Genomic DNA, 16,942 nt, shown 5'->3' on the forward strand with positions numbered 1-16,942 from the left:
GCGGCGTAACAACGTTCCTCCTCTTGCCTTGGCACGTGGCGCTGATTGGATACGTCGCATCACGTGCGGCAGCTGGAGAATGTCTCCTAGCCGCGCCTCTTGTTTATGTTGGCGCCGAGGTCGGCCCCTTCTCCGCCTCCATGTTGGGAAGGTCAGGCGATAGAGGAGGAGGAGAGGCGGAGTCTGTGGCACACAGAGAGACTCGAGAGGGGAGGACGGAGAGAGGAAAAGGAAAGCCTGTCATACCCGCCCCCCTCCTAAGGGAAACACAGGGACTCGCTGCGGGCTCCGTAACCCTTGGGACATCGAGCGAGACTCCCCCGGGAGATCCTTCCGACCTTAGACTCGACCGCCCAACCGACAGGCCCTCAGCCTTCCATTATCGATATATAGCGGTGTTTGCTCTTCCAGGGAACCCCCCTCTTCCCTCACAGCGCCCCGCCTGGGCTTCATGCTGAGCAAGAGAAGGAAAGAGCAGGGAGCCGACCCGGCCTCGGACACACGGGGGATCCTGAGCCAACCGACACACTGGGACTTCTCCTCCGGCGGATAGAACTCTCCCTCCATCTTCCATTTCACCCTCATTCCCCTCACACACACACACAGGACATAAAGCCATTTCTATACACGGCCTGACTCCCAGTATTGATCTACACACGTTATATTCACATTATATTCACCTTTTATTCACCTACTGACCCTGCCATCTCCCCCTCCTACACCAACATCACTATATATACTTCCCTCATCCTCCAGCAGCCTCTATACACCCATTACACACACGCAGACATATATATATATATCTACACACACATATATATACCTACACTGACAGTCCCTTGCAGCTCATTATATCCTCTTTATTAACAGACATTTCCACAGCATAACCCCTAGTCCAGTCCCTACATCCAATGAGATCACCTGCCATCCCACATACAGGAATACACTGAGCCAGGCAGAGATCGTGCTCCCATAATACAGGCTTCCAGACAGCACTACGTACCCTTCCTGCCCATAACATTGGATGCTTTCACCGTACAGCGTTCTTTACTGTCGGCACCAATTCCGCAAAGTATAGAGCAGAAAAAACGTAGATATTTCTCCACCAGCTCATTCTCTGCCAGCCTAGCGACATACATAATCAGTGTTTTATAAGCGTATGCGTAGAATTAGGTCATTTTGTTCGTTAACATTCACATAGAGTTCACTTGCAGTTTGTAGAACATGTACAAATAGCTCTCTCTCTTTCTCAAATACAACATTGTCTCATCTCCCTATATACATACTTTGCACACTCTTCTTCTCCGACATACAGAGCCAGAACTGCCTCCATTTTCCCCTAACATACACACCAGCAACTCTGCCACTGTCCCCGGCATATAAAACACTCCAGACAGATTAGACTTCACGGCAGCAAGCTCTTCTATAAGAAACACCTGCGTAACAGCTTTCACCCTCACAGTGATCCCCCTCAAGGCACAAAATACACTCTCACCATTTCATACACCCTATAACAGCACTGCATCCCCAAGCCAGTCTCGAACTGCGGATTAGATAAAGAGGACAAGAACAACAGCCAATTCGTTTCCATGGACAACACGTCCATCATCACCCAGGTCTCTAACCCCAAGGAGGAGGGAATCCTGTCCTGTGCCCAGGAAAAGGGTGAGATTGGGAACAGCGGACTCAAGGGTGTGTGTGTGGGGGGGGGGGTAAAACTACTGTGATGAGCAAGGCTCTCATCTTTATTGTAAGGCTAGTGTTGCAGTTTGGTCTGCAGAAAAGGCTGCCTGGAGAAACATGCCTTGACTGATAAATTTGCTCTGTACAGGCCGGAGGAATAATGCAGTATGCAGAGAATTATTATACAGATCCCTGGGTTTAATCCCAAATGAGTTGGTCAGTCCCATTGCTAGTCATATGGAGAAGAATTGCACTGATTTTTCTGTTTACAGTATGGATCAGATTCTGATGGTTGCAGCCAGGCTTTTCATCGCATAGTAAACCAGCTTGCTCAGATCAAGTTGCTTAAAAGTTTAAAGTGTGACAGTGGGCCTTCCTCTGAACTGCCAAGAATGCAACAACCGATATTCCTGTATTCTAATGCTTGAAATAATCACTGAGGTCTTGGCTGGAACCAAATAATCTTTCTCTGGCGTTACTGCGCCTCATGTTTCCATTGGGTGTGCATGCCTTTTAAACATGGATGACTGTATACAGGCAGATGCAATGTACAACACTAGTTGTACATTGCATCAATTGCAGAGTTTTCCATTTGGAATTCTTAACTGGCCACCAGGGAAGGCCTGTAGCATCCAAACTGTATGTGGGAGGGGCAGGCTTATTTTTATTTGAGTCTGGCTTGTGGGTCGTACCCTATTTTGAAACATGAAATAATATATTCAGAGTGATCTTGTTTGTTGGCATTCCGTGGACTGTCATCACTGACTTGTCTACTACAATGTCATCGGTCTGTAATTGCTCATGTTGAAACTTGGGTTTGTTTGTGCATCTGAATTATTTCTTGTGCTGTAGCATAGATAGACACGTGTGCTGCCTATTTCACTGGAAAGGGTTACTTATCATTCATTCCAACTTGCTCACTAGCTGGATTGTAATGTAATCATGATGTCATACAAACTAGCTGGATTGTAATGTAATCATGATGTCATACATAAACATCTATGGAGGGCTTGGAAAGGCTTGCAGCATAAAAATCACCTGGAGGTCTGCATCTGGCTCCCTACAGCTACACAGCTCTGGCACTCAGACCTGTTCTCATGCTTTACTAATGGGGCATGTTTTCTAAATAGCCACAGCTGTACAGGTGGACCATTAAAGGAGAACTAAAAAGAATGAGTCGGCTAGACATGCTATAAATTCTGTGAATCGTGTGACTACAGCCATTCAGCGTTAAATGTTTTCCAGTAACTCCCCACCTTCATTTCATCTTATTTCCTGCATATGTTCTGGCACAATATCAATATGTATACAATACGAAAGCCCCTATATAAGGCTACTTAAAGGGATTCTGTCATGATTTTTATGATGTAGTATTTATTCCTAAATTACACTATTTACACTGCATATTATTCCCTGTTTGCTATAACTAAGGTAAAGCCCTGCGTATCTTGTCGGCGCTATATAAATAAATGGTGATGATGATGATTCACGTTACAATATAAAATTTCATTCCTTAACCAACAAGTGTTTTTTTTTTTTTGTTTTTTTTTTTAATTATTTTTAATATTCGTGTCTCGGTGCATCTCTGGTCATTTTGCCTGGTCATGTACTTTCAGAAAGAGCCAGCACTTTAGGATGGCAGGCTGTTGTTTCTCTTACTCAATGTGTCTCATTGAGATTCAATGAATCTCTCAATGGGGTAAATTTATCAAAGAGTGAAGTTCCGCCACTAGAGTGAAATTCCGCAGCTCTCAATTCATTTCTATGGGATTTTGAAAGGCGTATTTATCAATGGGTGATAAATACCTAAAAATCCCATAGAAATGAATTGAGAGCTGCGGAATTTCACTCTAGTGGCGGAACTTCACTATTAACTAAACTCTTTGATAAATATACCCCAATGTGTCTCAATGAGACCTGGATGTTTACTTTTGAGTGCTGTTTTTTTTAGATCTACCAGGCAGCTGTTATCTTGTGTTAGGGAGCTGCTATCTGGTTACCTTCCCATTGTTCTGTTGTTTGGCTGCTGGGGAGGAAAAGGGAGGGGGGTGATATCACTCTAACTTGCAGTAAAGAGTGACTGAACCTAAGTTACATGACTGGAGGCAGCTGGAAAACTGACAATATGTCTATATGTGAAACAGATTTCAGGGCCGATTTCTGCTAGAGCAGCACTATTAACTGATGCGTTTTGAAAAAAACACGCTATCCCATGACCTTTAAGATGCAGATTGCACAGGAACCAGTGAATTCTACGTCAGCACAAAGAAGTGGGGTAGAATTGTTGTACACTGTTTTGTGCTTCTGTACCAGCCCAAGGCAACCAGTTTAGCAGTAAAGATCTGTCTCCAAAGATGCCCCAGTAGCTCCCCATCTTCTTTTCTATCGATTCACCGCACATGCTCTGTGCTGCTGAATATATATATATATATATATATATATATATATATATATATATATATATATATATAATTAAATTCTGATGCAAATTGTATTATATTATATATATATATATATATATATATATATATATATATATATATATATATATATATATATATATATATATATATATATATATATATATATATATATATATATATATATATATAATACAATTTGCATCAGAATTTAATAATCAGCCCCGTAGAATCTGTTTATATACCAGATATACCAGTATTAGACAGTTCACCAGAAATAAAGACCTTTTCCAATTACTTTATAATTTCTATTCGTGGCCATTTTTCTAATATTGAAGTGTAAAGTTTCATTTATCCCTTTCTAAAGCGGCTCTGGGAGTGGGAGGGTCGCAGACTCTTTTTACTGTTCTACACGGATACATTTAGTTGATCCATTTGTTATGTTTTTCCCTGCTGAGCAGATTCCCTGGTTTTCATTAAAGGCAGCTGTTAGAATTGAGACAATAGTTGCTAATATTCCACAGATGCTGATAAGAAATGTATCCACTAAATGTATCCACTAAATGTATCCACTAAATGTATCCACTAAATGTATCCACTAAATGTATCCACTAAATGTATCCACTAAATGTATCCACTAAATGTATCCACTAAATGTATCAACTAAATGTATCAACTAAATATAGCAAATTGTAACAATTCAGATGCTCCTGAATCACTGAGCTGCCGGAAGGAAACACTAGAGAGACAAACATTAAACTTTCAACTAGGGATGCACCGAATCCGCTATCTGTGATAGACTGAATCCGTATCCTAATTTGCATATGCAAATTAGGGGTGGCAAGTGGAAAACATTTTTTACTTGTTTTGTGGTAAAAAGTCACACGCTATCCCTCCCCACCCCTAATTTGCATATGTTAATTCGGATTTCCAATACAGTTCGACCAGGCCGAATCCTGCTGAAAAAGGCCGAATCCTGGATTCGGTGCATCCTTACTTTCAACTTTTTTTTTTTTTTTTTTTTTTTAAATTTTGGGGAAACAGTAAAAAATAAAAGATGGAAAGCAATTGAAGAAAGTCTTTGTTTATGTTGAACAATCGGGAAAACAACACAACTTAAAGTGTTTGGAAGGTGAACAACCCCTTTAATGGTTCAGAAGAAATTGTAGAATATATGAAGAAGGTCCTTAAACAGAAGAAACACATAGAAGTTTATTTTTTTGGGGGTTATGTTCTATTATACCACAACAGAACTAGTGCCATTTTTTGCTGTCAGAAGTTTGTTGTTTTGTTGAGGTCTTTGGCTCAGCTGGGCCACCATATGTGAACATGATTCCTCTGTGTCCTTATGAGCTGCAGATTATGTTGCTGGTCTATAAATCAGTGTAATAGAGCAGCTGCGACAAGATGCCAGACACTGTTTCAAAAAGGAAAGTCTTCGGGGGCCATATTGTAGTAAAACATGGACATTTCCATCTTGGAAAGTTGACTGTACAGTATCCATTCAGAATCAATACCACATGTTGTGTCACAATTTCATGCCTTTTGAAGGGTTCTGGCAAGGTTTGCTTTGTATAGCATACATTTTAAGCTTGCCATGCAGGTACCAATTTCATATGATTTGCGTTATCTCGATGTTGGGTGGACAATCCTGACCTGTATCATGGCAGTCTTATCTTCTGATGCACCAGGCCTTTTACCAATGGCCTTATTCAACAAAAATCTTTTTCATTAAACTTGTGTTTAGCAAGAGGGGTTTACTTTAACCCTGCTGCCACCAGCAGAGCAGTCTAACAGTGTTGGAATTCATAATTTCATAATTTGCAGTGTAAAACTACTAGTATCATGAAAAGGATATGCTTTCAGGCTTGATAGTTGACCAAAGCAGGAGCTTAAATGAGATCCCCTTTGTACATGGACTGATAAATAGATCTTTTATTTAAAGGGCTAGTAACCATTCATTTAAAGTACTGGGGACAAGTTGAAAGTTGAAGCCCTGAGTCATGACTTGTTGCTTTTGGTTCACCTGCACTGATAATTGCGTTGTGTATAATTAAGCAGTACATAACACTAGTGCAGGGATCCCCAACCTTTAGAACCAGTGAGCAACATTCAGAAGTAAAAGGAGTTGGGGAGCAACACTAGCATGAAAAATGTTCCTGGGGTGCCAAATAAGGGCTGTGGTTGGCCATTTGGTAACCCCAGGATTGTTAACCTACATTTAGGCTCTGTTTGACAGTGCACCTGGTTTTATACAACTAAAACTTGCCTCCAAGCCTAGAATTCAAAAATAATCACCTGCTTTGAGACCACTGGGAGCAAAATCCAATGGGTTGGAGAGCAACATGTTACTCACAAGCTACTGGTTGGGGATCCGTGCACTAGTGTTTGGCACATTGCCATTATGGTGGCCGTCTTTGACCCTTGGCTTTTCAACATCAGAGGGTTAAACGTTATGGCCTTGTATCGCTGGTATGTATTAAACCGTGTGGGGAAATTCAGGAATGTAGCTGGCACTGGTTTTTATTATTTTTTTTAATCATTACATCAGGGGTCCCCAACCTTTTTTACCCGTGAGCCACATTCAAATGTAAAAAGAGTTGGGGAGCAACACAAGCATTAAAATTGTTCCTGAGGATGCCAAATAAGGCCTGTGATTGGTTATTTGGTAGTCCCTATGTGGACTGGCAGCCTACAAGAGGCTCTACTTGGCACTATACTTAGTTTTAATGCAATTGAAACTTGCTTCCAAGCCTGGAATTCAAAAATAAGCACCTGCTTTGAGGACAGTGAGAGCAACATCCAAAGGGTTGGAGAGCAACATGTTGCTCACGAGCTACTGGTTGGGGAACACTGCATTACATAATGTATTACTTATGTCTAAAAATCAATGTAAACATTTAAATCTGCACTTCTACAAGGCAAATGTTAATGTTTGATTTTCTTTTTTAAATGCCTGATTTGTTATGTTGTAATACATTCGTTTCTACTTGATTTTTTTTTTTTTGTCTTTGTCTGATCGCAGTTGTTTGTCATGGAGGAATGGTTTGAAATGCTGTGCCCTTTTCAGGTGGTTGTGATCTAATCATTTAGAAGTTGAATTGCTCACCAGAACAAAATATATGTGTGTATTTTGTATTGAACACTCTTTTTCATCATTCCTCCTGCAATGGCTTGTTTATATGTACTCGGCAGATTCCAAATATTTTAATGCCGTTTTCTCCCCTGGCTGTTTTTCCTCTTTGCCTCTACCCCTATATGCACAGAGTTGAAATTTCCATGCTTAGCCGGTAGGAGCATGCTCTTTGTGTGCTGAAGAGCACAGTCCTGTGAAATACTTGGCACAGAACTCTTAAGCTGGCCATAGACGCAAAGATCTGATCGTACGAATCGAGGATTCGTACGATTTTCGAACCGTGTGTGGAGAGTCCCGACATTTTTCTTCAGGCGGAGATCAGTCGTTTGGTCGATCGGACAGGTTAGAAAATTTCTGTCGGCTGCTGATAATATCTCTGCGTGTATTGCCGATCGTACGATTTTCAGTGGGAGACTGTCACCAGCTTTGGTTGGACATAGATATCGTACGATTGCTGTTAGGGGCAGAACATTGCTGATCTGTTCTTTAACTAATCTGACTGGTAAGACTTTGATGTGAATGGTTAGTGGCGGGTCGGGAGATGGGAAAGTCCGATCGTACGATGATTCGTACGATCGGATCTTTGCATCTATGGCCAGTTTAAGGGGTTATTTATCAAAATCTGAAAATCTCTAATTTCTCCTTATTTATCAATAGATTTTACTGAAAATGTCCTGTCTGGGGAAAAAACTCAATTCATGAAAAATTCGAATCGTACAAATTTTTTGGATTTTCCCCTAAATTTAAATTTTTGCCTGAAAACCACAAAATTTTTGGATTATTGCACGAAACCCAGTTCAGATCAGGATATCTTTGGGACTTCTCCCATTAACTTATATACAACCTCGTCAGGTCTGAGATGGTTTTTGGATTCTGACCTTTTACATTCATGTGGTATAATAAATTCCCGAACTATTACTTTTTAATATTTTTTTTTTTTATGGGGCAGATTTACTAAAGGGCGAAGTGACCAACGCTGTCGTCAATTCGCCGGCGTTACCACTTTCAGGCACCTCGTCAATTTATTAACAGGTGCAGACATAACTTAGCTAGCGAAAGAGACAGACGCTAGCACTCATTCGCACTCTTATCGCCAGTTGATTTTTCGCTCTGGCGAATGGATGTTACTTCGCAAATTTTATATTAAAAAAAAAAAAACCTTGTTTTTGCCATTCCGACTTTAATAAATAATCCCCTTTGACTTGAGAAGTAAATCTTAGAGGCTTCTTGGTCAATGTTTAAAAGTCATTCAGATGGTACAAGATATGCTCCCGATTAGCAATGGGCGAATGTGACCCATTTTGCTTCACCGAAATGCATTGAAGTCTACAGGCGACTTTTATTTTTGGCCCGCATTACAGTCTATTGCCGTAATTTTTGTGGCGAATTCCTGAACCATTGCTATTATGCTTCCTATTCTGAAGCATATAGCGTTCAATTATGCCTAGCGAAAATTCGCTAAAGGTCTTCGCTCAGGCTAATTTGCATACGGCAGGAAATATAAAGTTGAATGGAGGTATATGTTGCAACAAATACATTACACAAGTCCAGGGAACCTTAATAAAGAAAATAGAGTTGTTTTATTGCCCTACACATGAGCCCATTGTATAGTTAATGTTCCATATGTTAAAAAAATTATAAGGACTTTTGCAGGCTATCACTCTGAAAAAAGGAAAAGACGCCAGCGTTTTTTGGGACTTTTCCACTAAAAATATGATGTAAGTAACAGAAGATTGAGGAAGATCTATGCACTCCAATGCACTTCACCTGGTCTGAGCTGGAGAAATCAAGTCTGGCGAAAGAGGCAACGTTCAGTAAAACCCGCATCTTGGTGAATTTGCGAAGTAACATCCATTCGCCAGAGAGAAAAATCACCTGGCGATGGAGTGCGAATGAGTGCTAGCGTCTGTCTCTTTCGCTAGCTAAGTTATGCCTGCACCTGTTGGTAAATTGACGAGGTGCCTGAAAGCGGTAACGCCAGCGAATTGTCGACAGCGTTGGTCACTTCGCCCTTTAGTAAATCTGACCCATAATTTTGAAATATAGTGCCTAAGTGACTAGGGGGCCGATTCATGAAGCTCGAGTGAAGGATTCGAATTAAAAAAAATTTCGAATTTCGAAGTGTTTTTTGGGCTACTTCGACCATCGAATGGGCTACTTTGACCATCGAATGGGCTACTTTGACCATCGAATGGGCTACTTTGACCATCGAATGGGCTACTTTGACCATCGAATGGGCTACTTTGACCATCGAATGGGCTACTTTGACCATCGAATGGGCTACTTTGACCATCGAATGGGCTACTTTGACCATCGAATGGGCTACTTTGACCATCGAATGGGCTACTTTGACCATCGAATGGGCTACTTTGACCATCGAATGGGCTACTTTGACCATCGAATGGGCTACTTTGACCATCGAATGGGCTACTTTGACCATCGAATGGGCTACTTTGACCATCGAATGGGCTACTTTGACCATCGAATGGGCTACTTTGACCATCGAATGGGCTACTTTGACCATCGAATGGGCTACTTTGACCATCGAATGGGCTACTTTGACCATCGAATGGGCTACTTTGACCATCGAATGGGCTACTTTGACCATCGAATGGGCTACTTTGACCATCGAATGGGCTACTTCGACCATCGAATGGGCTACTTCGACCTTCGACTACGAATCGAACGATTCGAACTAAAAATCGTTCGACTATTCGACCATTCGATAGTCGAAGTACTGCCTCTTTAAAAAAAACTTCGACCCCCTACTTCGGCAGCTAAAAGCTACCGAAGTCAATGTTAGCCTATGGGGAAGGTCCCCATAGGCTTGCCTAAGTTTTTTTGATCGAAGGATATTCCTTCGATCGTTGGATTAAAATCCTTCGAATCGTTCGATTCGAAGGATTTAATCGTTCGATCGAAGGAATAATCCTTCGAACGTTCGATCGTAGGATTTGCGCTAAATACTTCGATATTCGAAGTCGAAGGATTTTAGTTCCTAGTCGAATATCGAGGGTTAATTAACCCTCGATATTCGACCCTTCATACATCTGCCCCTTAATGTATTGCTTGCCTCTGCAGTACTGAATATGCTAAAAAAAAAAAAGCATTTTATAAAGGTTCAGTTTCATTAGGCCACCGGCACTACTAAATGAAAGAGGCACTTGGCAGAATAAAGTAGGTCTTATGGTTGGAGCTGATCCCAGTCATACATCTAGCGGAATGTTTCGGATAATCTGGAGTGGTTACTTTGCTAAACTTCTCTCATCAAGCAATGTGCACTCCCCTTCCCTTTTTAAGCTAAAGGGGTAGGCTTAAATCACTCTCAGGAATTTGGCATGGGAAAAAAAGACATGCTCCTTTGTAACAACTCAAATTATGTATCTGGATTAAAATAATGAGTCCCGCATAACCCCTGTCATTTGTGTAGTGGATTTCTTCCCCTTGCAAGTTCCGACGTGACCAGACAAGAGTAATATGTCCTTTTCAGACTGAATTGCTAAGCAGTGAGACAAAAAAAAAAAATGTTTATATAATCTCTAATCACAATAGCTAAGCAATTTCATTTTCTTATTAATTGGAAAATGTAGTAGTGTGTATTCTCACCCCCCCCCCCCCCGAGTTGCCCTTTTTGGATTGCTATATTCTTTATGCATTCATTAAAAAGGTAAAACAAACCGTCTATAATAAAATATATATATTTATATAATATATTCAAATATAATATACTTCAGTATCCAGCTTAGTCATGTAATCATGGGATATGGCTTTCTAAAACATGTATATAAATATACCCTCTGTGGATATAGAAGTGACTTCAGAATTCCATGACCTATATAAAAGCACTCGGCCTGTGGTCTTCTGTCTTGATATAGTCAAAAACCCCATAGCGACTTCAAATATTCTTATCATTTACAGTAGGGGGTACATTATCCCTTATAATACATGAGTGATACTCAGAGTTCCCTGTATAACTCAGCCTGCAGCCTTGTGCCTTTATATGGTCACAGAACAACCCCTCAGTGACTTCTAATATCCTTATTTACAGTAGGGGGTACATTATTCCTTATAATACATGAGTGATACTCAGAGTTCCCTGTATAACTCAGCCTGCAGCCTTGTGCCTTTATATGGTCACAGAACCGCTCAGCGACTTCTAATATTCTTATCATTTACAGTAGGGGGTACATTATCCCTTATAATACATGAGTGATACTCAGAGTTCCCTGTATAACTCAGCCTGCAGCCTTGTGTCTTTATATGGTCACAGAACCCCTCAGTGACTTCTAATATCCTTATCATTTACAGTAGGGGGTACATTATCCCTTATAATACATGAGTGATACTCAGAGTTCCCTGTATAACTCAGCCTGCAGCCTTATGCCTTTATATGGTCACAGAACAACCCCTCAGTGACTTCTAATATCCTTATCATTTACAGTAGGGGGTACATTATCCCTTATAATACACAAGTGATACTCAGCGTTCCCTGTATAACTCAGCCTGCAGCCTTGTGTCTTTATATGGTCACAGAACTCCTCAGTTACTTTCTAATCTCTTTATAATTATTATTCCTCATATAATGTCTCTGCATTTTTTGAGTTCCTTCTTTTTCTTTTATCGTGTTCATGTTTTCAGAAAACATGTTCTGTTTGTTTTATAAATAATGGCAGTACCGTAGACAAACAAACTGAAAGGACAATGAGAGACTGACAACTTCAGCTGCCGAATAGAATTGTTTTATAAGCAAGCAAAGAAAAACCCTTGGTGTGGATGTGTGTGTGTATATATATATATATATATATATATATATATATATATATATATATATATATATATATATATATATATATATATATATATATATATATATATATACACACACAAATACAAGAGTCAACCCATTATCAATATATTTAAGACAGAGACAGTTTGTGCATACTGCTATTGAAAAATGCCTTACCCTTTAAACAAAACAGGGATTGTTTGTCCATATATTGCAATATATTTAAGCTGAACAACTACGTCAAAGTCATCCCATATCTGGCCAGTCCTACGCTCAATTTTCATCTGATTCATTAAGAATTCTATTGCTTAATTATACATTTTACAAAGGGACTAAGTTTTACCTGCAACTTACTTGCTGCTTTCCAAGTAAAACTCTCATACTTGGCTGCCCTTTTATTAGACACCAGTGGGATCACCTGACTATAGTTGGGAAGGGTGGGAGCTACAACATGGAGCTGGTCACTGCTCCTGTATAACTATAACAAACAAGGGAAAGTTGTGCTCACCACTAGTGGCTGTGACCACAAAATACATATAGACAAATACAAGAGTCCTCTGCACTTTTCCATCTGAAAAATGCCTTACCCTTTAAACAAAACATATATATTGCATTATATTTAAGCTGGCCAACTACGTCAGTCATCCCATATCTGGCCAGTCCTATGCTCAATTTTCATCTGATTCATTAAGAATTCTATTGCTTCATTATACATTTTACAAAAGGGACTAAGTTTTACCTGCAACTAAATTACATGAAAGATTAGTGCGAAGTGTTAAGATGACCATAGACAGAAAGATAAAGCAGCATGAATCTTTGTTTCGTACGATTTTCTGACTGTGTGTATCGTCCCGACATTGGCGATCGGTCGTTAAGTTGATTGTGAATGTTGTGTGTGTATATATATCTATATATCTATATATAATGTATCAGAGAACACCACAGCTTCATTGTAATCCGCTTGAAAAAGGAACTAAAATGTTCTTTTTTTGATATTATATATTAGCCAATAAATGTATCCCCTTTATAATATTATATATTAGCCAATAAATGTATCCCCTTTATACCACTTTATTTTTTATTTCAAAAGGGTTGCCCTGTAACAGGAAATATAATGAATTCTTTTTAAGAAAGGTTCAGTTTTAGGTGGCGCTGGGACATCCTGGAGGAGACCGCAGAAATGGGACTTGGGATAGGACTGAAAGAGAGAGGTCAGGAGTAGACAAGTAGAGTTGGGTGCCATCAGGATAAAGGTATTACTGAATGTCAAAGACTGAATATGTTTCCTTGCAAAATGACTGGCTATGGGCCTGATTTATCAGTGTGCTGGTCCAAATTGGGCTGATCTGGTCATTTGCCTTAGGGTCACATCTTTTTTTGGGCGGGGCAGCTCTACTGTTTGGGATAGACTACCCTAGCATAAAGATTTTTTTTAGTTGGTCGATATTATTTGACTCCCAGTTTACAAAATGCATGTGGATCTTCTTCAGCTTTTGGCCCTGCCCTTTGGAAATTGCGTGTTATGAGAACTTTGATGACCATATTCTTACACCAATATTTGTGTGCGGCAAACCATGTTTTCCATACAATATTGTACAAAATTGCCATTGGTTGTGTAGTCCTTACTGAATCTGAGAAGCCTGTGTCCTAGTGAGCATTACTGTAATTAATTACCATCAAAAAACAGCTAAAGTTTTAGTGCTTTATTAGTGGTTTCTGAGTTTTTAAAGGGATACTCCACAAAAACATAACTTAAGCTTTTTGAAAAGTAAACATAATTTCAAGCAACTTTGCAATATACATCAATTAAAAATATGCAGACTTTTCATGATTTTTAATGTTTTCTGACAGTTCCCTAAGCCCCCCCTGCTCTCCTGCTGATCTGTCTGACTACTTTGCTGAGCTGGCTGACTACTGTTACTTTGTATCAACAGCCACCTGTCCTCAGCCTGCATCCTCCAAACCCCACAATTCCCTGCACATGTGATTTCAATAAGGAATGGAACATCACAGTGCAATGCATTGTGGGTAATGTAGTTTCTGCATGTTGTCTGTAAGCTGTGTAGACTTTGTTACAATTTGTAACATCAGTGTTTAGTCCCTCCTTCCTTGCCAGGATTTCAAATGATGCAGAAAGAGAGTTCAGGTATACAAATTATGGAAGGATCTGTTATGCAGAAAACCCCAGGTCCCAAGCATTCTGGATAACAGGTCCCATACCTGTACAGATATTGGACCTGTTATCCAGAATGGTTGACCTGTGGTACTTCAGATACAGGAGCCTTCCATATATTCCTTGTCTACGAAAGTCATTTTAACATGAAATAAACCCAATAAGATTGTCTTGCCTTTTATAATGACAATATCTGTTTTATTATAACAGTACTGGTTTATTATTACAGAGAAAGCAAGGATGCAGAAGGGAAATCTCTATGCATTCATTTCCCATGGAAAATAACAGGGTGGATAAGCTTCATCGATAAACAAGGATCTTTTTTTTTTTTAATTGAGCGCTGTCTACCAGGCAGCTGTTATCTCGTGTTAGGGAGCTGTTATCTGGTTACCTGATAAATGTATGTCACTCACAGCTGCATACTCATTTTTCTTTGTTCAATTGTTCCACCTGGCAGATATTCATTCCTTGAATGGAGAAGAAGGAGAGTGATAATTCTGCGTGCAGCTATGCGGGGCACTCTATATTATTGAACAAACAGCCCCATGCTAAGGCCTGCCTTGACTTCATACTGAAGCAAACCATTGATTTTATTTTATTTGTTGGAAATTGCCTTTAAGCTTTATTTGGAATCTAAAGGTAACTGTACCATGCAGGACAGTCCCGATTTTGACAGCTCAACCCGAAGTCCCGGATTGGTACTGAAATGTCCTGACTTTCTCTTTGATCTCATGCACTGAACAGCCAGTATAAGAAACTTTCTAAATACAATTAATTAAAAATTGTGTAGTGTTTCTGAAATCGAATTTCTCTTCACTATACCTCTCTGTTTCTCTTCATTCTGTCTTCATGCAGCAGTTGGGTCTTTAAATTAGATATTATCTAATATATGTTATGGGGGGATCCATTTGCCAAGAAGATGTATTAGAGCTCACTTTATTAGGGTAAGGGCACACACTGCGATTTGGGGAGATTGCCGCCTGGCGACTAATTGCCTCTTCTTTAGGGCGTCTATTTTTCACGAACGGCTTTCACCGGCTATAATGAAAAATTGCCTGCGGCATGGCACACGCGGCCCTTCGTATTCCGAAGTCACCCGAAGTTTCCTCGTGAGGCATGCCGTAGACTATTTTTCATTATAGCTGGCGGAAGACAGGGAAGCCGTTCAGGGAGATTAGTCGCCCTTAAGAAGAGGCGATTAGTTGCCAGGCGACTAAATCTCCCCGAATCGCCAGGTATGCCATTATCCTTAAAATCACCAGACATCATGTCTCTCTACATGCAGAATTAGTGCAAAAGGCAGTTATTTTGTTTGTACTGGAATCCTTTATTTGAGTGAGCTCTAATACATCTGCTAGGAAAGGGAGCCTTACCTATAAGATATATTGGATCTAAAGGTCCCCATAGACGCAAAGATTTTTTTTTTCGTTGAACTATCGATTTTAGTGAATTCCAACCAATTTGTCAAATTATTGTGAACTTAGTGGGAATCAAACCATCGTACATCTTGCGATTTTTAGTCCGACATCTGTCAGAAAATTGAATCAACATGATGAAGCTTAATTGATTTTTCTTTTTCACGATTGTTCCCCTTTTAGTGCAGCCTTAATTTTAGAATGCACTAATTCGACAGAAAATATTGTAGGGCACTACACTTGGCATTCTTCAGAATAGATATAGATGAAGCAGGTGCTGGGTCCCTATCCTCTAAAAGTGGCCCTGATTGTACTTACAGGACACACATTTTGCATTAGTCTTCATTTGCTAAAACAAGTGCTGCCAAATGTCCCAAAATAATATCAAAAGAGCCACTGAGGGGTTGTTTGTAATGTAAGACGATGAAAGAACTGCTCTCAGCACGACTGCTTTTCTGTTCCGCTGATGTATTTCTAGATTGTGAGGTCGAGGGGCCACATATCTCGGCCATGTCACCCAAGCAGGTGTTTTCCTGTTTCCAAAGCTGAGCCGGCCTATGTGTAATGTCTTCCCGCTACAGAATGTTTAGTGGAGCGTCCGTCTCGTTCACTTACAACGGCCAGACTACGGATACAAGAGCCGTTCAAGTGACTGACATTGGACAAATGGAATGCATGTTTTACTGCCTATATAAATACATGGAGCTGTGTTCAGAATGCACTTGACGTGTATTCAAGGAATAATTATGTTCATATGTGTTGAAAATGCACCTGGTCGAACCATCGTACGTGAAGTGCGTTTGGAAGCAGAGTGTTGTGAATGGTGTTCAGACGATGCCCCAAAACATGCCTAACGATGCTGATAAATGCAGTTTGTGGTTCGTCAAGAAGTTGCACTGAAGTATTTTAGTTGCGAGTCTCCATGTGCACCCATGTAACTTTCCTTGTATTGCTATTTGCCTTCCATCACACCTCATGGGTAAAATTCCCGTGTTTGTTTGCAGGTGACTAATCTCCCCTAAATGCTTTCCCGCCCGCAAGAATACGAATCGCCGGTGCGATGGCATATGTATTGTTTCAGTTTTCCGAACTAATCTCCCCATGTGCCACCACCCTAAGGGAAAACCGAAGTGATCCTTATGCCATCCGGCCGGCGATTCCTATTCTTGCAGGTGGGAAGGCATTTCGGGGAGATTAATCACCTGCAGTTGCGAAGATTTGTCGCTTGTCAAAAGCAAAAAGAAATAGTTGCCAAAAGCCAGTTTAGGCACTACCAAAAGTTAATAGGTTTACAGTGAAGCAAAACAATTGTAGAGGGAGGGGGGATAC

At 40.3% G+C, this 16,942-nt stretch overlaps 1 protein-coding gene across 1 annotated transcript in view; it reads left to right on the forward strand.

Moving 5' to 3' along the window:
• Positions 1-332: 332 nt before the first annotated feature.
• ctdspl.S (CTD small phosphatase like S homeolog) overlaps positions 333-16,942 on the forward strand; it is a 49,377-nt gene continuing 32,767 nt past the window's right edge. Inside the window, 1 exon segment of the mRNA NM_001090817.1 lies at positions 333-1,665. Within this exon segment, the coding sequence (NP_001084286.1) occupies positions 1,590-1,665 (76 nt within the window). The 5' untranslated portion in view covers positions 333-1,589.

Source organism: Xenopus laevis, chromosome 6S (assembly GCF_017654675.1).
Source record: "Xenopus laevis strain J_2021 chromosome 6S, Xenopus_laevis_v10.1, whole genome shotgun sequence".
NCBI lineage: Eukaryota > Metazoa > Chordata > Amphibia > Anura > Pipidae > Xenopus > Xenopus laevis.